Source organism: Pongo abelii, chromosome 5 (genome assembly GCF_028885655.2).
Source record: "Pongo abelii isolate AG06213 chromosome 5, NHGRI_mPonAbe1-v2.0_pri, whole genome shotgun sequence".
In the NCBI taxonomy this organism is placed as follows: Eukaryota; Metazoa; Chordata; class Mammalia; order Primates; family Hominidae; genus Pongo; species Pongo abelii.
Genome location: NC_071990.2, coordinates 26,567,548 through 26,593,413, shown reverse-complemented (window position 1 = coordinate 26,593,413; position 25,866 = coordinate 26,567,548). Strand labels below are relative to the sequence as shown.

Sequence of the window (25,866 nt, the reverse complement as noted above, 5' to 3'; positions counted from 1 at the left end):
GTCTCGCTCTGTTGCCCTGGCTGGAGTGTAGTGGTACAATCTCGGCTCACTGCAACCTCCGCCTCCCAAATTCAAGTGATTCTCTTGCCTCAGTTTCCTAGTAGCTGGGATTACAGGCATGCACCACCGTGTCCAGCTAGTTTTTTATTTTTCATAGAGACAAGGTTTCACCATGTTGGCCAGGTCTGATTCCTGGGCCCAAGTGATTGGCTTGCCTTGGCCTCCCTAAGTGCTGGGATTACAGGTGTGAGCCACCATCCCCGGCCCTTAAAACACAGCATTTTAAACACAGCATTTTAAACACAATAATACACATTGTGACATACATTCCAGTAGGTGTCAGAGGGATGATGTCATCATGTCTTCAACATCTGGAAAACTCCAATGCACACATGTGAGAGTACGTGAGTAAAAGAGGCAAATAACTTAAAAACAATTAATTAATTTATTTTTAAAAATAGAGATGGGGGTCTCACTATGTTGTCCAGGCTGGTCTTGAATTCCCGGGCTCAAGTGATCCTCTCGCTTCTTTTTTTTTGAAACAGAGTTCTCACTCTGTCACCCAAGCTGGAGTGTAGAGGGGTGATCATGGCTCACTGCATCCTCAACTTCAGAGGCTCAGGTGATCCTCCCACATTAGCGTCCTGAGTAGCTGGGACTACAGGAACTCACCATCATGCCCAGCTAATTTCATGTATTTTTTGTAGAGATCGGGGTTTCACCATGTTGCCCAGGCTGGTCTCGAACTTCTGGCATCAAGTGATCTGCCTGCCTTGGTCTCCCAAAGCGTTGGGATTACAGGCATGAGCCACCATGCCCAGCCACAAATAACATTTTAGTATCATTATAAAAATTGTCTTGCCCAGGTGTGGTGGCTCACACCTGTGATCTCAGCACTTTGGGAGGCAGAGATGGGTGGATCTACCTGAGGTCAGGAGTTTGAGACCAGCTTGACCAATATGGTGAAACTCCATCTCTACCAAAAATATAAAAATTAGCCAGGAGTGGTGGCGTACACCTGTAGCCCCAACTACTCGGGAAGCTGAGACAGGAGAATAGCTCGAACCCAGGAGGCAGAGGTTACAGTGAGCTGAGATCGTACCACTGCACTCCAGCCTGGGTGACAGAGTGAGACTCCATCTCAAAAAAAAAAAAAAAAAAAGTCTTCACCTCATGGATCCCCTGAAAGGATCTTAGGGTCAGACCACACCTTTGAGAATCCCTGTCTTTGGTGGTTCCAGAGAAATAGACTATAGGACATCCACTGGGGAGCCCCTCAGCATCAATACCTTGGGGAAGTTAAGGAAAGAGGATAGACAGAAGGAGAAGTTGAAATATAATGTAGTCTCACAATGAACTCTGGAACTGGGGTGACCCTTCAGAGTTGTGTACTTTTTGCAAGGGGTCCAGGACCTTTACACCTACGTTGTCCAGTCATTGGATGTGGTCCACTCACTGAGAGGTGGAATAACCTTGGGCAAAAGGGCTCTCTTTGGCTCTTTAACAATTCCATGGTATGGAGTCAGCTGAGGGCCCTGAGCCACCAATACTCTCTGCAGCTGGTTGATTGTGTGTCTCAGTCCAACACGGAGTGATCAGGGCAGGGCACCACAGCATCCACCTCAGTGGGGAAATGAGAATGGAGTTGGACAGTTTGTGTGGAAGGGGGCAGGCAGAGAGAAGAAAAGGTTTTGGTGCTGGAAATAGTATAAAATGAAGGAGAAAGGAATATTTCTCTTTGTTTCGCAGGTACAGCTTTCAGTTCTATCCAAAGTTGGCCCCTGAGTTCATGTGAGAGAAATCACATTATTTCTCTCCTTTTGCATAAGAAATCCTTGAACCAATGGGGACATGCTCATGGATTTCCCTAGAGAACTTTCTGACAACTCTGGCTCCAGATTAGTTTAATCTGTTCTCATTCCCAATTGTAGTTCAGTCATTTTACTGCATGAATAGCTGGGAGACTGGTTTACTTGCAGCTCAGTCACTTACTATGTGTTTTTAACTAAATACTTTCACTTTTCTTGGCCTCAACTTCCTAATCTCTAAAAACAGAAACAAAAACAAAAACAAAAAAACGATGCTTGAAATTCTGGAACCAAGCATTTATGGGATTTTAGAGAAAATAAAGTATGTGTTTCTGTAATAACCCAACATATTATTTTCCTGGAAAAAAAAAAAAACAACAAACACCTTGAATTCTGCAAAATCATGCAACAAAAACATAAAAAAATAGAGTTGGGCTTAGACAACTAAAAACCCATGCAGGTTTGTTTCCAAAACACTAATAAAGCCAACCAATCAGCAGCACCCATTCCCTAATGCCCACCAAATTGTCCATAAAAACCCTCAAAAAGAGAAAAAAGAACACTAATAAAAACATCAATGATAGTAATAATTTTAGCACAGTTACCCAAACTCCTAATAACTAAACGCGTTTAATAGTAAATGTAGGGCTTTACCTGAAGGTAGGTGAATGTAGCTTAATAGAAAGAAGTATACTGGCTGGGTGTGGTGGCTCACACCTGTAATCCCAGCACTTTGGGAGGCTGAGGCAGGCGGATCACCTGAGGTCGGGTGACACCAGCCTGACTAACATGGAGAAACCCCGTCTCTACTAAAAATACAAAATTAGCCAGGCATGGTGGCGCATGCCTGCAATCCCAGCTACTCTGGAGGCTGAGGCAGGAAAATCGCTTGAATCCAGGAGGCGGAGATTGTGGTGAGTCAAGAACGCACCATTGCACTGTAGCCTGGGCAACAAGAGCAAAACTCCATCTCAAAAAGAAGTATACCAAAAAGATGAGTTTGCTGAATTTGGGAATAAAGCAGTGGTGGGCTAATACATCGTATGCAGGAAGAAATGCCTTGTTTAGTATTGTTTGGCAATTTCTGCGGTGTAAATACTCCTACTATGAGTGATTTTTGCTCACTACTTTCCTGAAAATTTAACAATCAGCTCTCCTAAACTGGTGCAAGCTGGCTGGCTCTAGGACACCAACAGGAGTAAAGGCTGAGTAACATTGTGACAACAGGCTAAAGGTGGAGAAGTTGTCATCTTTGTACAAAATGTGATCTACAAAGCCATTATGGTCTTGTGTTTCTTTTAAGCCAAAAGGAAAACCATGGGGCAAAAATGCATTACATATGCTAGTGCATTTCCCTGTGGTTTGCTGAGCTCAGCTGTTGGTGTATTTTGTACTCAACTAACTCTTCCTCAATGGCATAAAACATTAATTTGGGAGAAAATTGAGTATGAGTAAAACGAACACCGACATTATAATGCTGTCATAATTCCAGGATTAACAAAAAGTACATGAGCTAATTCCTATTACAGAAACACAATCTGTAGGTAGAAGAGGTTTTGTATATGTGAAGGGTGGGCTGGGGATGGGCTATGTGAAAGATGGTGACTAATTTGACAGCACGTCTGTCGGAGTGGTGTAGCACAGGGATGTTAGGCTAAATCGGCCTGGGGAGCAGGAAGCTGAGCTCTCATAGTGATGATGCATTGCAAAAAGATTCCTGAAAATGCCTCTAAAATGGAGGGTTGCTAAATCCACAGGGGAAGAGAAGATCAGAGAACTTCTTGGACACAATGAAGTGAAGTTAGATTGAGATCTAAGCAAGGGTTGGACAGGCAGAAGATGGAGGGATCAGGGTTGGATATCAGTTACACAGATCACTGTGGAGTTCTGCTCAGAATCTCTTCAACACTGTCACTCCTGAGCTCCTCCTCATCTCTGCATCTCCCGACCTCTTGTCTTTCTGTTAGCATGATATGGAGACTCAAAAGAAGAAGTGCTGGATTTTGCTGCTCTGTTGGACATAGAACCAGAAACCTGAGAATGCAAGTTCTTGAAATTCCAAGGCAACTTCCTAATTTCACTGTCAGCTGGGTTTCATGTCATCTTCTGCTAACACAACTGTTTCTGCGTTTCCTCTGTGTACCTTTCTTGGACTTCAGCTTGGGGTGTTTCCTTTCCCAGTCATGATTTTTTTTTGCTTTTTTTCTTTTTACATGCATAACACAGAGAATACTCCTCCACATCAACCCTGTTCTCAACACCAAGATATTTCCTCTCACACTCCTAAGTCACTCAGTCTCAATCCTTTATATGCCCTCAGACTTATTCCCAAACTCCCAAAACCTATTTTCAGAGATAAGGCAGCAATAAAAGCACATTAAGAAGTCCCCTATATCTGCCAATCTAGATGCATCTCCATTTTCTCAAGCCTAATCCCTGTTCATCAGAAGTAACTGAGGGTCTGACAGTAATAGCTGAAGCCTCAGGAGAGGAAATGGACTTTGGAGGAGAGAGGCTAGAGAGCAAAGACTATTAGTTGACATGAGGTGGCTGCTTGAGGGAGCCTGTGGCTACATTGTGTTGTCACTTGTTTAGAAAACAGCATATTTGTATTTCTGGAGGCAGAATTTTCTGAATTCTGGACAACAGAATCTCCTTAGGCCTCAGGCTTCACAAGACTGTGACCTCCTGAAAGTCCATCAACAATTGGGCAGGTGGTCAGGGGCTTTTTATCTCATGACCACAAGAAGAATAAAAGCTGAAGGGAGCCAGAGAAAGAGTCTTTGGGGAAAGCATAGATAAGGGGTTCTGTCACTCATGTTGTAGAAGGAGATGCCTCCTGCTTCATAGTCCAGGAAAATCTCAACCTGGGGGCTGAGATCTGACAAGAAGAGAAGGGTCTTGAGTGGAGAGAGGGCCCAGTACCCATTTACAGATGACTCCACAGCCCAGATCCCATTCTTAGGAGCAAGGAGAATTTTCTTCATCACATTCTTCCCACAGACTCCAACCAACCATTATTTCCCATCTCCCATCTCCACTTCCTGGTAATGTCTCTCCGAGGTGAAGGCTTCCAGGCCTAGCACACAGGGCCAGGAATCACATCTCTCTGGTTTTTCAGGCAGTTTCTGACATGAATCTTCCAGTCAAACAGATTTGAATCCTAATAAAGAAAGAGGTGAGGGAGGGCTATGTTTGGGTCCAGAGTCACTTCAACTGGAGAGAAAGACAGAAATAAAAAGTCTGACCATTGGTGAGTGTTATGGTTACAGGACTATTTTTGCTTCTAAGAAACAGAGCACTGCTGTAGGAGTTGACAGGTCTCCTCAGCAGGAGGGCTGTTTGGCCTGCTCAGGGGTCTCCATTCCCCCAGGCTCCCTCTGTCACCAGCAGCCAGAGGGTGATGTTAGAGTTGACTGTGCCCAGGGCTTGCAATGCCTCATGAGATAATCTCACAGGAAGCTGGACTCTTGGCCATCTTCCAAAGCCCCTCTCTGTGTTCCAAGGAAGTATTAGGCTTTCTTTCTTTTTTTTTTTTTTCCCACAACTTAAAATCTCTGTGTTCATCACTAAAAGGGTATCAGCATTTTTCATTTCCACTTATTTTAGGTCTTTGGATACCTCAGAGGTTAAATCTCAGCACCCAGAGGAGTGCCCAGCCACTGACCTGCACAAGATCGAGCCAGTTTCCATTCTATAATAAAACAGAAACAAGAGTTATTGCCAGGTTAAAGAGAAAATCAGCTGGGTATGGTGGCTCACGCCTGTAATCCCAGCACTTTGGGAGGCCAATGCAGGAAGATCACTTGAGCCCAGGAGTTCGAGACCAGCCTTAGGGAACATAGCGAGACTCCATCTCTACAAACAATTTAAAATAATAAAGAGACAGAGAGAGAAAGAAAAAAAAATCTTGTGTAATTTAAAGTAAAAGACAAAACTAAACTTCCTTGTTTGTATAGTGGTGTGAAGAAGAAGAAGAGGAAGAAGAAAAAGAGGAAGAAGAAGAAGAAGGAGGAAAATAAAAAGACAAAACTAACATAAAAATTTCAGGAGCTTCTTTGTAAAATGAACAGAAATTCTTCAATAGGCCTCTGGGGCTGAGATGTAAGGAGGAGGAGGAAGAAAACGAGAGTGGGAAGGGCGCACTGGAGGACTGTTGCTATCTGAATCCTATCGCCTACAAAACATCAACTGGTCAATCAGGCACAAGAAAGTGTTCTGCTTCTTTCTGTTACCTTAGAAATAACCTGGACGTCAAACATCGGTGAAAAGAAGAGAAAAAAAGAAAAATGAAATAACCTGGAAGCTCCTGATGATTTGAGATCAGATCTTTACATACTAAGAGGTGGTTGCTATATCTGGGGGGCCTTGAGTGAAAGGCAGCAGTGGGAGCCCAGCACCCATTTCCAACAACTCCACAGCCCAGAGCCCAAACTCAGGAGTTATGAGTTGAATTTATTTTGTCAAACAAAAAGAGTCAAACTCTGTAAAATATTGCAAGAGATTTATTCTGAGCCAGATATGAGTGCCCAATGGCTTGTGATACAGCCCCAGGAGATCCTGTGAACATGTGCCCAGGCGGTTGGGCTCCAGCTTCTTTTTATATTTTATATTTATTGAGATGTTTTAACTCTGCAGGCCAGAGAGAGAGACCTACCTGAGACCAGCTTGGGCAGCTGGAGGAGAATGAGGGTGAGCAGACATCTGGGCAAGCCGGAGTTTGGGAAAACTGCCATCTTTGACCTTTCTGGAGCAGCAAGATACTGGTGTGAGTCTGTCAGGAGCTTCAGCCTAGATGATGAATGGACAGGAGAGAGCGATGAGCTCTATAGACCCGCCCAGCAGTTCTTTCCAACTTGGAGTGCTCTGGTCATTTGCATCTGAATCCTGCTGTGTCTTCTCTCCAGTGGAGATTTTCAAAGCAGGCTGCCATCAGCACCCACTCACCACCCTAAGTTTGGTAAATGATATATAAAACTTCAAACTGGCCCTACAACTCAAAAAGAGACATAGGAGAAGGGAGGCATTCATGGATTGCATATAAATGAGCAAAGTTTGAAATCACTACACTAAAAAAAAAATCTTTCAACTATAATAATATGTTATTTACTTTCAGCAATGAGTCAGTCAGGAATTTAGCCCAGGAAATCAACAGAAAAATAGACTCCTCCCTCCCCTGAAATGCTGCCTGCACTGGATTCATGTAAATTTAAATATAAATTTAGATTGATGTTCTTTCACCATCCTTCCCCATTATCCTTCTCTCACTTCAATCATAAATGCTCTTCTGTTTGCATCATAAATTTTTCCCCTCAATCCAGTACATTTTTCTTTTTTTCTCATATTTATTTTATTTTATTTTAATTTTTTAGAGATGAAGTCTCATTATGTTTCCCAGTCTGATCTTGAACTTTTGGGCTCAAGTGATCCTCCCAACTCAGCCTCTCAAAGTGCTGAAATTACAGGCATGAGCCACTACGCCCTGCTGATCCTGTACATTTTTTGAGTTCATTGTACCAATAGTTCCTCCATTAGCTTGGTTAAACATTCACAAAACAAAACGAAATGCCCCCAAATGTGACAGCTGAGTCCTTGTAGGAAAAATCCTTAAGTGAAGCTTAGTATCCTGGGGTTCACTGCATATTCATATATACATACTTGGGGACTCATGCACTAAAAAGACAGACTCCTTTTGTTTACAATAATTCAGCATTTGCTGTTAAGGTGATTAAGGCAAGTGGGTGTGGGTGGAGAGATAGTGACAAAGGAGGTGAACTAGAGGAATAAAGATCAAAAGATGGGAGGAGGTCACTAGGTCACAGTTAAGCAAGGGCAAGCAGGCAGGAACCAGCCCTGTTGCACTGGTGTACTTGGTCACCTGGGCAGGGTGTTGACAGGCTGTTGTGGGGATGCTGGGGACATCTAGAAAATATGGAGTTGAAAATTTACAATATACATATGAATCTTTAAGGCACATCTCTTTTTAGTACCTTTTGGAATACGTTCCTAAACATAACCAGGAGATATTTTAGGAGTCTTTTCCTCTCCTGGCTGGAGGCAGTGGCTCATGCCTGTAATCACAGCACTTTGGGAGGCCAAGATGGGTGGATCACTTGAGGTCAGGAGTTCAGGTTCAGCCTGGCCGACCAGCCTGGCCAACGTGGTGAAACCCTGTCTCTATTAAAAAACAAAAAATTCGCCAGGTGTGGTGGCGTATGCCTGTATTCCCAGCTACTCCGGAGGCTGAGGCCAGAGAATTGCTTGGCTGGGAAGGCAGACTCCAGCCTGGGCGACAGTGAGACTCTGTCTGACAAAAAAAAAAAAAAAAAAAAAGAGTCTTTGCTCCTTTCTGACCATAATTAGTTCCTAAAAACATGCAGTTGGAAGGTTTCTCCATTCAGGTTGTCCCTCTTCGGCCAAATCTCAGCCTCTTCAGGTCCTTACTTACGCTTTACATTCTACCCTCTCCATCCTCACCCCTTTCTCTGTGCCAGTTCCCCTCTCAGCTTTACAGTCCCTTTTCTTCCAGGCCTTGTAGCCCTGACTTTAAGCAATTTTCCCCACTTACTCCTTAATATTCCTATCTGAAAATCATAGCCCACAAAAAAAGGTAATCAATAGTTTTCTGTTAATAAAAACTTTAGAGAAATTAAATTTAGCAGGGTTTAATTTGAACAAAGAACAATTTGCAAACCATCAGAATGATCGGGCAGCCATCAGAGAGGTTCAGTGAGCTCCATTTCACAAGGGAAGTGACATACAGAAACAGCTTAATTGGTTACAGCTCAGAGTTGGCCTTATTTGAACATAGTCTGATCACTTGGCTCCAGGGTTGACTGCAGCCGACTGAAGTTCGGCTACTGGGATTGGCTGAGACTCAGCTATTTGTTACAAAAGTATACACCCATGCCTTAAGCTTTCAGTTAGTTTACATACTAAGTTAGGTTGCAGTTCATTATTTAAGGGCTCAAGTAAGGAGCCATCCCTCAGGCTAAATGTATACATATCTCATACCAAATTTAGTTTAATTTAACACAATCATTTCTGCTTTAGTTAAGATTCTCTGATCCAGAATAAAGGAAAAGAAAGCATGGGCTGTACACTTGGTCTGAGAAACACTAAGAGAATCCTCTTTGTAGGAATTTGTGTTTTGATTGGCTCAGAGGTACCATTTCTCATCAGTTGCTGGGCAGAAGCCACTGGGGACGGTTAGAATGAAAACTGAAACGATATTGAATTGTACACATTGACGAAAAGTTTTAGCCCTACCTCTCAAAGTGTTTGCAGCTCTCTGTGTTTACATATTTGAATCATTAATGTGTGTGTTACGTGTATAATCAGTGCTTCTTCACATTCAGCTGTCTTTTACATCATAACAGAAATATCAGGAGAACTGAGTGGAAAAATGAAAAGATTTTAAGAACAGAAGATAGGTATTAATTAAAATGATACTGTGGCAGTTTGCAGACATCCCTTTGCATGTAATTGTTACATGGAGGATATTATCATCTTTTTTTTTTTGATGTTATCATCTTTTACCACAGAGCCAAATGAAAGTATGAACGGAATGAAAACTAGATCTATTGCATCTATTTTAGTACCTCCAAAATTCAGGTCTCAGATCCATTACCGAATTATAGAATTTTCTGGTATCCAGAGTTAGTGCTGTCTGTAACTGCATATTTTATATTTTTCACAAAATTATTTTGGGTGTGACTGAAGCTTTCTTCACCTCTTGCTCCTTATTTGTGCCATATGGTATTTTCATGTGTATTTGTTTCTCACTCTGACAATGAAATATGTTCCAAGGTTAACCTTTGGGTAGACTGTGGGGGATGTCTTTGTAAGGGGTCCTTGCTACAAACCTTGGGACCTAGTGATAGCAGACAGGAGGCAGTCAGATGCCTAGGCAGGTAGCAATGGGTCCCCGGTGACACCCCACCTCCAAGCTGAAGACAGTTTAAAGCCTGAAAGCCAAACTACAAGGTAAATCCTCAGCCCAGATTGAGAACTTGTCTTCCTGTTTGGTGCACTTCCCTCTGATTGGTCCCCACCCTTCAACTACTTTCCATATACCCACCCTTTCCTAATTGTTTTTTTACATCGTTGTGGCCACCTTTGAGTGGTGTCTTCACTTTAACCTTTTTTGCACACTCACAAACCATTCAGCACACACTTCCCATTCTGAGTCCATAAAACAGGCCTGGACCCAGCCACACAGGGGGAGCTTTCCTGCCTTCAGGTAGGGGTGCCAGCATCCCCTCTCTGCTGAGAGCTGTTCAGTCTCTTGATAAAATTCTTCTCAGCCCTCCTCACCCTTCAACGTCTAGTGTATCCTCATTCTTCTTGGGCATGGTACAAGAGCTCAGGAACTGCTGAACGTGGGTACAAGCTATAACACAGGTGAGCTGGGGCATGCCAGTTTAGCCAAGTGAGGCTTGGGTGGGGTGTTGCTGGCCAGAGGTCCCCTGCTTGCAAAGTGACAAATAAAAATCCTATATCACTAGCACTTGCAACTTTAGTTGGGTCACAAATAAAATATAAAGGCCTATCATTTGTTTATGTCATAAAACAGACCCTTAAAGTAATTAAAACTCCTAGGACTTAGCTGAAACCTTGGCTGATAGAAAATGATACTACAACAGTTTGAATTTAGGCTCTGTGGTAGAGTTGGCTGGCTGCTTATTCAATACCAGATCCACTTTTCTCAGTAATAAAATCTCATTTTCTTATTTCAAGGTGTCATCTCATTTGTAGACAGGGGAACCCAAGGGACTAAGTTTGAGCCAATTGCTTGAGGGTGGAAGTTTATCAGAGAGATTATTTAAGGGGAGGCTAAAACAGCTAGTAGACCCTTACACTCCCCTTACTTTCTACTTCCTCTTATCTAGAATATGGACTTTGGAGCTGGGCAGCCCTTTTGTGACCATGAGGCAACATTGAAGATGCAAGCCACATGCTAAGACAGAAGAAAATAAAGACAGAACTAAGCTGGGGCATGTATGACATTTCAAGCTCTCAGATCAGCCCTTGATGGCCACCATCCATATTTACTGACATGAAAAGAAGTCCTCATTTTGTCAAAGCCAATGATATTCAGGATGTTATTAATAACAAAATACAATTCTTCCCTCTACCCACTACAGTGTATCATGAAACTCTTCAAACATATAGGAAAGTTGAGTATGGAATTTCTATCTCCAGCCTTGAGGTCTCACCTGGACTCTTGGTTATTCAATGGACTACTCTGCATCTCCATGTGCATCTCTAATAGACTCCTCAACCTTAATGTATCCACAACTGAACCTTTGGTTCTGCACCACCCCCATCTTGCTCCTTGTCTCTCCGTTTCCCCATCTCAGAAATTAACAACTGCATCTTTCCAGTTACTTTTCCCTCCTTCCTTCCTTCCTTCCTTCTTCCCTTCCTCCCTTCCTTCCTTCTCTCTCTTTTCTTATTTGACAGAGTCTCACTCTGCCACTCAGGCTAGAGTGCAGTGGTGCACTGCAACTTCCACCTCCTGGGTTTTAGTAGAGACAGGGTTTTACCATGTTGGCCAGGCTGGTCTCGAACTCCTGACCTTAAGTGATCCACCTGCCTCGGCCTCCCAAAGTGCTGGGATGATGGGTGTGAGTCACCGCGCCCGGCCCATCTTTCCAGTTTCTTGGGACTAAAACCAGAGATCTACTTTTCTCCTTTGCCATATGAGGACACATTTAAAAGGCTGTGAACAAGGATGCAGGCTCTTACCAGTTACCAAACTGCTGGTGCCTTGATCTTACAGTTCCCAGCCCCCAGAGTGCAAGAAAAAAAATTTTGGTTGTTTATAAACGACTCAGTCTTGGTATATTTGTCATAGCTGTCTGGACAGACTAAAACACGCAGATAAACAACCCTGTTTTCTGCCTTAACAAATCAGGTATTTAAATATATGTTCCTGATTCTTTGCATAATGTGTCATTTGTAATTTCAGTAATATAACTTCAGACTGTTTAAAAAGCTTTTTGTTCAACCCAGTTTTACAACTGGATTACTGAGTTGTCTAAAATCCAAAACACTATCATTTAAGCCAGCATTTTAGATGCCTGATTGTTTCAGTCAGGGTTCTCCAGAGAGACAGAACCAACAAGGGATACAGACATGAGAGGGCATTTATTAAGGGAATTGGCTCATGCAATTATGTAGCCTGAGAAATCCCACGATGGGCCATCTGCAAGCTGGAGACCCTGAGATTCTGGCAGCATGGCTCAGTCAAAGTGTGACAGCCTCAGAACCAAGCTGATGGCATAACTCAGTCCAAAGACCCAAGGCCTGAGAACCTCAGGGCCACTGGTATAAGTCCCAAAGACCAAAGGCCGGAGAGCCTGGAGTTGTGATATTGAAGAGCAAGAGAAGAGTGTTCCAGAGAGAGAGAGAGAGAGAGAATTCACCTTTCCTCTGCCTTTTGCTCTGTTGGCCACAGTTGATTGGAAGGTGCCCAAAGATATTGATGGCAGATCTCTTCCACTCAGTCCACTGACTCACATACCAGTCTCACCTGGAAACACCCTCAGAGACACATCCAGAAATAATGCTCCATCAGTTGTCTAGGTATTCCTTAACCCAATCAAGTTGACACCTAAAATTAACCATCACATTGATTTACTTCCTGAATCCTCTATCCCAACTCTCAAGTATGGTTTGAGGATTCCTGGGGTGGGGTTGGGGAGTCTCTGACATAAGTTTTTTTTTCCCCCCCCTTTGTTTGAGACGGGAGTTTCACTCTTTCACCCAGGCTGGAGTGAAGCAGCATGATCTTGGCTCACTGCAACCTCTGCCCCACTGGGGTTCAAGGATTCCCTGTCTCAGCCTCCCGAGTAGCTGGGATTATAGGTGCCCGACACCATGCCTGGCTAATTTTTGTATTTTTAGTGAGATGGGGTTTTGCCATGTTGACCAGGCTGGTCTTGAACTCCTGACCTCAGGTGATCCACCCACCTCAGCTTCCTAAAGTGCTGGGATTACAGGCGTGAGCCACCGCGCCCGACCTGTGTTTTGGTTTTTTGAGACAGTCTCACTCTGTTGCCTAGGCTGGAGTGCAATGGCAGGATCACAGCTCACTGCAAACTCCAACTCCTTGCTTTTGGAGTTAGTCTTTTTAGTCTCCTGAAGCAGGGACTACAGGTGTGAGCTACCACACCTAATTTTTTTTGTTTGTTTTTGGTAGAGACAAGGTCTCACTTAGTTGACCAGAACTGTTTTAAGGGGCCTGCAAGGTTAATAATCTTATTTTCATATTAATAATAAAACAGTTTGTTGTTTTTAATCTCATTCTGTCACTAGGATAAAGTTTTGTTGAGCCTATATAGTCTATGATATCTCAACAGAGTGAGTATAAAGGCAGATGTGAGAATCCAGTCATATTCTTTCAAGCCACACATTAGATTTGAAAAAGTTAATCAATGCCACACTTCACAATGAAATTTATTTTGCTTTGGATACCATACTTATTTTTTCACAAACATTCTACTTATATTAACCTATAATTGGCTTATTCATGCTATTTTAATATAAATTAATAAATGTTGTAAATGTATGTATGTCATGTAAATAAATGTTGTAAAGGTAATAAATTAAAACATTTCTTAGTTTCAATCTCAAATGCCATAAATACCAACAAATATTAACCCAAATAAACAAAAACTCTTTGGAATCCTCCATTATTTGTAAGGTGTCTCAAGATATCTTGAGACCGGGAAGTTTGAAGCCACTGGTGTCCCCACTGAACCTGAATACTGAGGTAGATCTGGTCCATTACTCCTTGGCTCAGCCAGGACCTCAAATTTCAACCACACTCAGGGACTGAGTACTGACTCCTTGCCAACTGCAGGGACACCTGAGCCAAACCACATCCACGTGCATCCATGTTCTTCATTCATCTTCATCCCAAGTCCAGGCCTGTGGATGTGCGCTCTGGAAATCCTGGGGCTGGGTGGAAATGAGCCATCATCTCCCAGGTCCCCTTAGCTGTTATGGTGGGACTTAGCCACCCTTACAACCTTGGTCCCTCCCAGCTCTCTGGTTCCACTTCCTCTATCTCTGATCTGCATATCTGGTTCCCTCTCCTCTCTGGTGGTCCTGTGGATTCCTCTCTCCTCTTACATCCTGGTGAACCCTGTTGGCCTCATTCCCAGTCCATATCATCTGGTGCCAACTGGAATACTGGGCTCAATGTGGTCACCCTGATGTTAAACAGCAGGTTCGCTGCCCATCAACTTCTCACACTTTCTTCTTGGCTGGGAGTTGTGTAACAACTAGTTCCCTATGCCTGGATTCCATCCCATAGTTACAAGCAAAGGAACTACTAAAAACACAGCCTAGTGAGGAGGAGAAAACTGGGGCTGAGGTCTGGAGTGGGTGTGAAAGAGGCAGCTGGAAGATGTTCTCTTGTGTGACCAGAGGGAAGGAGGGTGTGTCTTCACCAGGGGTGTTGTGCGGTGGCTGCTGAGACGACCAGGGCTTTTCTACATGGCTGTGAGTCCAAGGAATTGATTCTACAGGCTCTGGTGGGTCCCCACTCTGTGAAGTGTCAGGCCCTCTTCAGGCACCGTGACCCCATTGGCTCCTGTGAGTGCAGGGCAGATGAAGATGGGGCTGTCCTCACACCCCAACCTGAAGAAGGGCCTCACAGGCACGGAAAAGGCTGAACGGGGACATGTGTAGATGTGCGATCTGTCCCTCATGTTGTAGAAGGAGACATCTCCAGCTTCATAGTCCAGGAAGACACCCACCCGGCAAAGGGACTCCTTCAAAGGAATAATCCTATCAGGGGAGGACACGGCCCGGTATTGACTTTTATGCATCTCCAAGGTCCAGAAGCCATTCTGAGGAATCAGCAGGACCTCCCCTTTCCTCTCAACACTGTCTCTACAGACCCCCACAGTCCACTCAATCACGTTTTCCACCTCCACCTCCCAGTAATGTTTCCCTGAAGCGAAGCTCTCCCGGCCTAGGACACAAGGCTGACTATTGAATCTCTCTGGGTTGTCAGGCATACTCTCCCCTAGATGCCTGAAGGGGCGCCTTCTCACACTTCTCCGGTCCTCCGACAGGAAGAGATCGGGATGAGCGGTGTCTGGATCCAGGACCACATCCACTGCGGAGGAAGTCTCAGGTTTAGGCTTGGGGTCTCAGGAACCCTGGGGATTGTGTGGTTCCTGATCCCCAGAGAGGTCTCAGATATCTTTGAAGGGATCCTCATGTAGTGGCCACTTCCATGAAGGGTCTCTGATCCTAGGCAGCTCACACACTGAGAATTACTGAAGCTGCACTTCTGTCTCTCCAGAGACAGAAGCAGTTCTCTCAGTTTGAGAAAAATTGGAGCTCTAAGAAATCCGGAAAGTTTAGTAAATGAAGTAAAATCCATCATTCTTACTTTCTCTCAGCATTCTAAGATTCCCTTTTCTATTCAAGATATACGATCTCTGGCCAGCGCGGTGACTCACGCCTGTAATCCCAGAACTTTGGGAGGCCGAGGCGGATCACCTGAGGTCAGGAGTTCGAGACCAGCCTGGACAACATGGTGAAACCCCAACTTTACTAAAAATACAAAAATTAGCCGGGCATGGTGGTGCATGCCTGTAATCCCAGCTACTCAGGAGGCTGAGGCATGAGAATTGCTTGAACCCGGGAGGCAGAGGTTGCAGCGAGCTCAGATTGTGCCATGGCACTCCAGCCTGGGTGACAGAGCCAGACATCATCTCAAAACAAAACAAAACAAAACAAAACCCCAAACGAAGACCTATGATCTCCGGGATTTTCTTTACTCAGAAACTTTCCAACTTGGCTCAAACCAGCACAGAGGCTTTATGTCCTGCTCCTCCTCTCCCCAGTGGATCAACTAAGGTGAGTCTTTCCCTTCACACTATCCTGGAGGGTAAAGGGTCTCTTCATTGGTCCTATGTGTTCCTTTTGCCAGATCACAACTGACTTAAATGACTGACAAGGGCACCCTTCAAAATATAAAGAAGGAGAATAAATGTCCCCAAAAGAAAACCTGTTGCCTGAGGGGTCTGTGGGCAAATGTAGGGAGGAACTATTCCCATCCAGTTTTGCTTCAACAACATGGGTCTGATGTCTTCACGTGTCACTTCTGTAGGTACAAGAAATGCTCCAGACTCCGGGCATTCTGCAGACCTCTCCCCTCTGTATTTATTCTTACTTATTCAGTCTACCTTTCTATTGTGTTAAAATGATTACCTCCATTCCCCAAGTTAATATATCTGGCTGTGACAATTTGCTATTTTGTCCCAAGTTGACAGTGGCAATTTTGAAATTCACCTAAAGCGGAAAGGTCCGTGTGCCATGGTATCTGGTAAAGCTTGGATTCTGTGGTGCTTACGGGCAGAGGGGCTGAATCATAAGATGAAAAGTGCTCACTGGGAGTGGGCAATTGGGTTCTGTGCTCTCCCACCCACCCGAACCCCCTCCCCTGGCAGGCTATACACAAAGTATCAGTGTTCTCTTAAGAGCAGAAAGGCATTTCTGGCCAACTATTGGTACACCCTTATGTCAGGCTTACTAGGGACCCTCCTGGCCTCTTCCCCACATGGGTCTTCAACTTGGTACAGTCTACACCATCCCCAGGATATAAGCTGCTAAGATAGCATTGTCTTTTTTTCAAATTTATCCAGGATCAAAGAACAACAACTACTGAAATGTAACTCTTAGGAAGCCTACTATATATGGGACACCTCTGGTAATCATGCATTACATTACTCCAAAAGATAAAGGATCCTGGGATGTAAACCACAGGGTTGACTGAGAGCTGCCGGGATTCCCTGACAGAAGAGCCATGATGCATAATTTCTGGGACACTGTTGATGAACTGACCCCTGTTCCCTGCTGTCTCCACCTCGCCCTGGGCCACTTGCTCGTCTCCTCTAAGGAGTCCTGTTAGCTGGCTAGTGGGGAGAAAGCTGAGATCTGAGGGAATATCAGAGGCACTCACCAGCATGTAAGAATGTTCTTCTCCATCCTGCAAGGGACAGAGACGAATGTCATGAGATGCTGCTAAATGAGCAGAACACAAATTGTACCTGGAGTAGTTCAGGAAAGGCTAAACTTACGCAATTCTTCTTGAAGTTTCTCTGAAAAACAAACAGAAAGAAAATCACGTCTTTGACAGAAGAACTAAAAGAAGTTGGGTTTATAGTAAACAATGCAGGAACCATCCTTTCTATGAACAGCAACATCTCCTTTCCCTCATGCTTAGGGCACTGTCAGAAACCAGAAATGATGTATGATCAGGTAGCTGGATAGTACCAGTACATTGCTACACTTGCTTTTGCTCAACCATTTAGTACTTTATGTGGCCAGATGGATGAATGCAAGGTGGGCAGAGTGAAAGAATGAAAGCTCTGAGAGATTCATTCCAAGGACATGAGAGTTCCAAGACCTTGCTGCTGCTGCTGTGCGTTTCCTCTCTCTTCTATATGCTGGTACCTGGGAGAGTTGTGTCCTTTCTATAGTGGTGAACTGTCCTCCTACTCTTTTTCTTTTCTTTTCTTTTTTTTTTTTTTTAAATTAAACAGGGTCTCACTTTATTGCCCAGGCTGGTCTCGAACTCCAGGGCTCAAGTGATCTGCCTGCCTCAGCCTCCCACAGTGCTGGGATTCAAGCCATGAGCCACCATACTCAGCCTCTTTTACCTTTTACTTGAAGTTCTTCCTCTTTTTGCACACGTTCTTTCTCCAGTTCCTTTACAGCAATTTCTCTTGTTTCCCGTTCAAACTCCTTTTCCCCTGACAGAATCTTTTTTTCCTTTTGGAGTTTGTTGATCCAATACATGCATACGGCAAACAGTATCATCAGAATAACCACAACAATAGGCAGGGCCACTGCACAGGGAGACACACTGGGCATAAAGGATTCTGAAAAGGCAGCCAGAAATGTCCATTTAGTTTGAAACAGAACATCTGGGGTAAGAGTGCCCCTAGCAGCACACGTGAAGAGCTCCTCAGCCACTTCCTCTGTTGCTTTCTCTCTCAGAAAACTCAGATGGAGAAAGTGATGCTGGCTCCCACCTGGCTGACACCTCAGTGGCTTCCAGGGCCAAGGCCCAGAGGTAGCAAACCAGTCACCATGGGAAGGACCAGGATGAATAAAGCTAACCCGTCATGCTGAGTCAGCACAGCCACCACCCTGCCTCCAGCTATCATCACTCACGCCTGGAATACTGCAGTGACCTCCTTCTTATTCTGCCCTTACCTTCTGTAGTCTATTCTCAGCAGACCAGCCCTAGTGTGATCATGATAATTCTTAGCTCAAAACCTTCCAATGCTTTCCCCATCACTCGCCCTAAAAACCAAAGGCTGTTTGTGGCTTACGATGCCATGTATAATGTGTTTTCATTGCCTCTGTGAATTCATCTCCTTTCACTTCCTGCATTCACTCCATTTCAGCCACACCAGCATCACCTTCTGGGGGACCTGGAAACTGCCAGAGATGTTCCTTCCCCAGGTCCTTTGCATATGCTCTTCCTATAGCTGGGTTGCTCAGTCCTTAAGCATCTGATGATTCCTTGCCATCAGATGGGATGGCTCAATTCCCATCTTTACAGTGAAGTCTGCCCTGACCATTCTGTTGAGAATTGCAATGTCTCACATTGCCTCTTTATTCCTTCCTTGCTTGCTTAATGTTTCCTATACATGTTCATCACCATCTGATAGAATATATGGTTAACTAACTATTTAATCACTTTTTGGGGGAATAGTTCTTAATATAATTTGTTCAATGATTTCCCCTTGGTGGAACAGTGTTTTGAACATACGATATGCTTCTTGACCATTTGTTGAATGAATTATGAGTGTGTGTCTATAAGGAAATTCCACAGCTCTGTCCTGTGGAAAATCCCCTGCACAGGAAGGGATGGCTGCAGCATACAGGAACACCAAGTGTAGAGAGTCACTTATCCACACCGCCCTCCATGTGTTATGGTTGTTTTCAATGTGTAAAAATTGCTGGCCGGGTATGGTGGCTCACGCCTGTAATCCCAGCACTTTGCAAGGCTGAGGCAGGTGGATCACTTGAGGTCAGGAGTTCGAGACCAGCCTGGTCAACAAGGTGAAATCCCCATCTCTACTAAAAATACAAAAATTAGCCAGGTGTGGTGGCGTGTGCCTGTAGTCCTAGCCTTCAGGAGGCTGAGGTATGAGAATTGCTTGAACCCGGGAGGAGGTTGCAGTGAGCCAAGATTGTGCCACTGCACGCTAGCCTGTGTGACAGAGCAAGAAGTTGTCTTAAAAAAAAATTGCAGCAGCGTGAGGACCTTATCAGGGGGAAAAACAACAACAACAAAAACAGGTTTACCCTCAGAGAAGAGGCTCCTACTCCTGAGTTTTGGGACATTTTGATTCTCCTTTTGTGAGAAGCAGAAAGGCCTCAGCTCAGCTGCAGCCTCCAGGTCCTTAGGGCCCAGGACCATTCCACCCACACTGCTGCCCCCATCCCCGCTCTGGGCTCCATCTGTGTGCTGAGGATCCCCCATGCACTCGACAAGTCTCAGAGGGCAGAGAACTAACCTGGAATAAAAATGACACTTTCTTTCTTTTGGCTGAGCAGGGTGTTGTTGATAGAGCAGAACATGTTCCTCACTGACTTGTCTCTGATGATCACAGCTGTGGTGACCATGAAGAGGCTGTCTGCATCAGGCATGGAAACCTCCTTTAGGGCAGGCACAACCCCACCGTAGGGGTCCCTCCACACTGTGAGGGGCTTTGGGTACCACCCTCTAGATATGCACTCCAGCCGGATGCCCCCGTCCTCGTGGCCCCTCATTTCAATGAGGGGCTTAGAGCCCAGTCCTGTGGAGAGATATCAGGGTTCAGGCAAAAGTCAGTGCCTTTTGCATCTCTTCTGTGCCTATTGCATCTCTTCTGTGAAGCTAGAAAGTAAAGGTAAAAAAGAGGGAGATAGGAAGCAAGAAATAGGAAGGAAGAAAAAAAGGATGAGGGTAAGGAAGAAAGAACACTGATGTTGGAGAACACCAGCAGACCAATGGGCCACATAAACTGTGAGCTCTCTAAGAGGAAAGGATCTCATTGCACCCTTTTCTTTGTGGTCCACCTATAGGCCCCATCACAGCACCAAGCATCTATCTGTCTGCCATAAATGCTTGTTCAATTTATCCTGCCAGACTAATTTTCTCACTTCGAGGTGGGTGTGTCGACTCCAACTTCAAACAGGCAGGTTTTGGACTTCACTTTCTGCTTCTGGGATGACTTCTCAGTAGACCTCAGCTTCCAGAAGCTCTAGAATAATAACGAGAAGGACGAAAGTCTGCCAGGCGGGCAGAATCCTAAGAAACCTTTTGATCCAAAGACATCGACCCTTCTGTCTAGTTCAGAACTTCACATAACCACTGCTTTCTACCACCCATAGGAGGTGATGGTTTTTAGGAGACTTGACAGATCTAGCCTGCAAAGCCAACTCTAATCCTAATTCACACTGTTTACCTCCCAGAGGCTCCATCCATTAGACAGTATTGCTTTTGTTGTTTTAGGGGCAGGGTTTTAGCTCTGTTGTCCAGGTTGGAGTGCAGTGGCAAAATCATAGCTCACTGTGCCTTGTACTCCTGGGCTCAAGAGATCGTCCTGCTTCAGTCTCCCAACTAGCTAGGATTACAGGCATTTTCCACCATTCTTGGCTAACATGTTGCCCAGGCTGGGTGATTTTCTTATAGTACTTGGAGAACATCAACTTATTAGAAAGATCTGGATGATCCAGGGACTAAGATAACCATACCACTTTTTCAATATCAGAGATCATCACCAAAAATCCTAAGAAACTAGACTCACCCTAACTACAATCCATCTTTAAATGAATCTTCCATAAGAGTGAACACCAGGTATGGAAGAGCTGCAAAAGCGTGGTCCTGGGAGAGCTTTCAGCCATGTGTGACCATCTAAACTTCTTCTGAGTAATTCCTTTGTAAAGTCTCCCAAAGAATTTTACCAAAGACAGGAAATTAAACCAATAACTTAAGTCTGGTGCTTTGGCTCAATTTAATTAAAAAAAATTTTTTTTTTTTTGACAGTCTCACTCTATTGCCTGCACTGGAGTGCAGAGGCATGATCATGGCTCACTGCATCCTCAACTTCTGAGGCTCAGGTGATCCTCCCACCTCAGCCTCCCAAGTAGCTGAGACTACAGGCATGTGCCACCATGCCCAGCTATTTTTTTGTGTGTCTTTTTGTAGAGACTGGATTTTGCCATGTTGCCCAGGCTTATTTTTATTTATTTATTTATTTATTTATTTATTTATTTTTTAGACAGAGTCTTGCTCTGTAGCCCAGGCTAGAGTGAGATGGTAGGATCTCAGCTCATTGCAACCTAGGCCACCTGAATTCAAGTGATTCTCTGGCCTCAGCCTCCCAAGTAGCTGGGACTACAGGCATGTGCCACCACGCCTGGATACTTTTTGTAGTTTTAGTAGAGATGGGGTTTCACCATGTTGGCCAGGCTGGTCTCCAGCTCCTGACCTCAGGTGACCCACCCGCCTTGGCCTCCCAAAATGCTAGGATTGCGGGCATGAATCACTGCACTCGGCCCAGGGTCACTTTAATTTTTATCAAGAGATAAAACTACTTGTACATTTAAAGGCTCAGTGGAATAAGAATTAAAATAACTCAGCAAATTGGAAAATGAAGTTCTTCAAAACATTCCATGAGGTTCAATACAGGCAAGCATGACAAAATAGATTTAAGGGCAAAATCAGCTACCAACCAACCTAACAAAGAGAATACAATAAACAAACAAACAAAAAGTCCTAAGCAATCCAATGCAGAGTGGGAAAGGCCAGGCCAGTGTCAGTTTTATAGGCAAAGAATGGCAGATTCCTGCTGCACAGAAACCATAACTGGTCAACCCTGCAGTGCTGCTGTGAACACAGTCATGATGCAGGGTCAAGAAACCCTCCTTCCATGATATTCTGCTTTAATCAGATGCAAAGTTGCCTTTGTGTGTAGCAAAGATGGGGTCTCCTACCTGTTATGATTTGAGGCCCCCAGGGAAAGACCCAATTCCCTAGTCCTCACCTCCTCTGGTCTGATGGAGTGAAATGCCACCACAGATTATCCTGCACCTTAAAGGCTTTATCAGTCCTCACATATCTCTTTTTTGTTATTGTTTAATTTTTGATACAGAGTCTTGCTCTGTCGCCCAGGCTGGAGTGATGTGGTAAGATCTCGGCTCCCTGCAACCTCTGCCTCCTGGGTTCAAGCAATTCTCGTGCCTCAGGCTCCCAAGAAGCTCAGATTACAGGCACACTCCACAAAACCTGGCTAATGTTTTTGTATTTTTAGTAGAGATGGGGTTGCACCATGTTGGCCAGGCTCGTCTCGAACTCCTGGCCTCAAGCAATCCACCTGCCTCTGTCTCCCCAAGTGCTCGTGTTACAGGTATGAGCCACCACACCCGGCCCAAATATATCTTTTAAAGCATAATACACTAACCCCAAAACTGAAGTAATCACTTAATGTCATTTTAACAAACTCCTAGAAATCCCAGTTTAAATGCATTTTTATGTGGAAGGCTTCCCTATTACCTCCCAGCGAAATTCAGTCTTTCTCTATGGAGTCAGCAGGAACTATACATAATTTTGCTTCTGTATTTCGTCTTGGTTTAATAAAACCATCTATTTACAATAAGTCACTCTCTCTGCAATCAGCATTTTGGGAAAGAAGAAGTAAAGATTAACATTTACCAAGAAATAAGATCTGATATGTTGTAGTTCTCTGGGTAATCATTGTTTATTCCAGTTGTCTTGGAACAATTATTGACAGTGTCTCCTCTCACTCTCAGAAGTGCAACCTGGGAGGCAGAGGTTGCAGGGAGACATGATCATGCCAGCGAGGGTACAACAGAGCAAGACTCTGTCTCAAAAAGAAAAAAAAACCCAAAAGAAGTGCACAGTTCAATGCTAAGGCAGGTATAAGACTTCTCCTCCAAGACTGACCATTTTCCCCTGCTCACGGCCTCAGCTGAATTCTGCATGTGCTTCTCAAGAAGTGAAGCCCTTGGCTTAGCAGGGCAAACCCACTCATGTTGCCCTTGTGCAGGAGGAAGGATTCTTCCCTGGAATTCTGTTTCCACAGGGAGAGTGTCCCTGTGGAATCTCCCTGTGGAAACGGGAGTCCAGACAAAAATTTGCTGGTCTGCGCTGGGCCTGAGGTTAGGAGAGAAACTTTCCCCAAAGTCACACTGTGCCAAAGTAACAAAGCAAAATGAAGCGACACACCTGCCACTATGAGGTGCAGGATGGCCTCATCGTAGGACCTGCCTTCTTGGAAGTAACAGCGGTAGGTGCCATTCTCCTGGGCTGTGATGTTGTGTATGACCAGGGCCACGCTGCCCCTGCTGATGTCTTTGCTCACAAAGGTGGTTCTTCCTCGGTACTCCTCCATCTGCTCCTCTGTTCTCTCTCTCCCACCTTTATACACAAACACTGCGGGGGAGAACTGAGACCGGAACCACCGCACCTCCATGTCCTCAGCATTTTTCTCGGGTGACAGATGGCAGCGTAACGTAGTGTTTTCTCCAACCATGCCCAGGATGGGATCAGTGGGCCCCACGACAGTGACCTGGGCTGTTCAACAAAGGGGTAGAGTCAGACAAAGACACCAGCCATCACATCTCTAAGGCAAGAAAGGAAGCAGATATTCTAGGGAGAAACATATTTTTTCCATGGCCATAGGGTCTCTTTGGGCTGAGAAATCTGGGGACCAGTAGCTGTGGCTAGTCGACAGCACCCCTGGGAGCAGTAACTATAAAATGTGCTTCTGCTTCATGAAGGAAACCCTGGGGAACCCGCCCTGAGCACCCTCTGTCCACCCTGTGCCCTTGAGGGGTTTTTCCTCAATTTCCCAATCTAGCGCTGTGCCTGAGTGTACTGTAAACTTGAGCCGTGCAATAGAGCACATATCCACTAGCGAGTTCCAACTGAAATGAGCTGTAAGTGTAAAATACACACAGGATTATGAAGATTTAAAATTTCAAAATGTTGACTATCTCATTGGTAATATGGTATATTAACTAAGTATTTAAATATTCATATTTGATTATTTGGGGTGAAACAAAATATAGTATACAAATTTATTTCATGTTTCTTTTTACTTTTTACAATAAAAAGTAAAATTTAATTTTTTTTGAAAATTTGCAATTGTACATGCGCTTGGCCTTTGTGCCTCACTGTATTTCTTTCGGACAGTACTGGTATAAATTCAGTGAACATGTTCAGAATGAAAGGGTAAGTCAACAACTCCACAGTCCTTCTTTCTTTCCCTTTGCAGACTACAGGGTTGATGTTCCTTTCTGATAGGTGACAGCAGTAAGTGGCACACATCCCTACCTGAGACCAGTGCACACAGGCTGAGAAGGAGGAGTAGGAGGAGGGAGGCTGGCCGGGAGAAGTGCAGGGCAGCAGCTGATTCCATGAGCACCCAGAGCAGGCAGGGACAGGAGGCCTAGGGTTACAGAGGAGAATCAGCCTAGGAGTCTTGGTACCTCAGTGCTGGTCGGGCCCTACCTCTCCTGTCACTCAAGCAGGTCTCATCAGTGCCCCAACTTCAGGGAGTCCCCTGCATCCGAAGGCTCAGGTATCTCCTGAGAGAGGGATTCCTTAAACATTCCATGAAGTAAGCCATCAATGCAAAGATCAAGGGGGTCTTTTTCCGTTCTCCTCGGCTCACTTCTCTGGCCAGAATGCGGTTTCTTCAGTTGTCGCTGGATTCTACCACACCCTCCTCCCTTCACTTCCTCCTCCCCGCGACCCACGCCGGGCAGCCTGAGGCAAAGCCAGGCGAGGCCGCGCCTCCCCATCGGTGGGCTTTCCCTGTCCCAGGACCCCGTCTCGTGTCCACAGCAGATCCCGCTTCCCCCACCTACTGTGCCCACCCCGGAGCTGTAGAGCCTCCCCTCCGTTTCCTACCTTCTAGAATTAACGTTGCGTTTTATTTTCTCCGCTGGTTCTCGACGATTCTCCAGTCGTCCCTCTTCTCTCCAAGCTGCCCAGGGGCACAGGCACTAATAGACACAAACCTTCCCAAAAGAGGAGAAAAAATTGTTCTTCCCTTTCTTCTAGGTCGCCATGTCTGGAGATGCAGGAACCGAGATCTGGTCACCCGGGCTTCCACAGTCCCAAGGTTTCCGCAAGTATTTTAGAGTCCAGGATTGGCCGGGTGTGAGTGAACCAGCCAATGGTGTCGAACCTTATTTCTCAGCAGTTACTAGGTAGAATACACCGAATCACAAATTTCAAGCAGCAAATAACCTTTTGAGATTATCGGGTCTTTTTATTTCCTTTTTCTTTGTTCGAAAGCGAGACTCTCTCTCTCTCTCTCTCTCTCTCTCTCTCTCTCTCTCTCTCGCTTTGAGATTCCTTGGGGAGATTCCCTGGGGTTTGTCACCGAGGTCGGTGGCTTTGCTGGTGTCCACAAGGAGAGGCCTCTCTATGTAGAGGGCAATTTTGCTGGGGAGGAATCATGAGGAGGAAAACATAAGCCGCTCCCTTTCCAAAGCCAGAGGACTCTTGTTCAAGATGCTGGCTTTGGAGGTTGGGCCTGGAGCACAGGAGGGCTTGGGGGAAGCACGCATGGCTGGAGCGGGAGGGGTAGCAAAGGAAAGGAGACAGCAGTCGCAGTGGCTGTTATGAAGGCCTTGTCATTCATCCCAAAGCTATTGGATAAGAGGTGCTGAGAATCCTGAGTGAGGATCAAAAATCCTTTCCCTCAGGGAGGTGGCATTCTGATGGTGGCAGAAGACGGAATTGAGCAAAACTTTCTAGTTGTCCTTCACCTTCTAGATAGTAGGTGGTCAGGTTGGGTCCAAGAGCCACACACAAACACACACACCAGCACACATACCATCCTCCTGTAAACATCATTCCTCTCCCAAAGGCTCCAATCTTGTAATTGTAAAGATATCTTCCAGAATAATCTTCCCGAGGCCCAGTTGTCAATATTCCCCTCAAGCGTCTAAATGCTTAGTCTGGAGGCCTCCAATTCCCTTCTGATTCAACTCA

The 25,866-nt window shown here is 45.0% G+C and overlaps 1 protein-coding gene and 1 long non-coding RNA gene across 9 annotated transcripts; one reads left to right on the top strand and one right to left on the bottom strand.

Annotated features, from left to right (window-relative positions):
* The first annotated feature begins 322 nt into the window (after positions 1–322).
* Positions 323–10,948, top strand: LOC100937408 (uncharacterized). Of its 3 annotated transcripts, none has more exons than XR_008526638.2 (4): positions 323–400; positions 5,768–6,153; positions 6,447–6,576; positions 10,700–10,948. It is a non-coding gene; the product is annotated as an uncharacterized LOC100937408 (long non-coding RNA). The 3 variants fall into 3 exon arrangements; XR_008526639.2 differs by having other exon boundaries at positions 335–400; positions 5,418–6,153; XR_008526637.2 differs by lacking the exon at positions 5,768–6,153 and having other exon boundaries at positions 327–400.
* Positions 6,304–25,358, bottom strand: BTN2A1 (butyrophilin subfamily 2 member A1). Of its 6 annotated transcripts, none has more exons than XM_054556875.2 (8): positions 24,775–25,350; positions 24,196–24,310; positions 23,086–23,433; positions 19,370–19,651; positions 17,498–17,719; positions 16,916–16,936; positions 16,798–16,824; positions 6,304–6,599 (listed from the first exon to the last, which is right to left on the bottom strand). In XM_054556875.2, exons 2-8 carry the CDS (start codon positions 24,278–24,280, stop codon positions 6,595–6,597), a joined length of 990 nt encoding a protein of 329 aa, XP_054412850.2. In that variant the 5' UTR covers positions 24,281–24,310; positions 24,775–25,350; the 3' UTR covers positions 6,304–6,594.
* Positions 25,359–25,866: the final 508 nt, after the last annotated feature.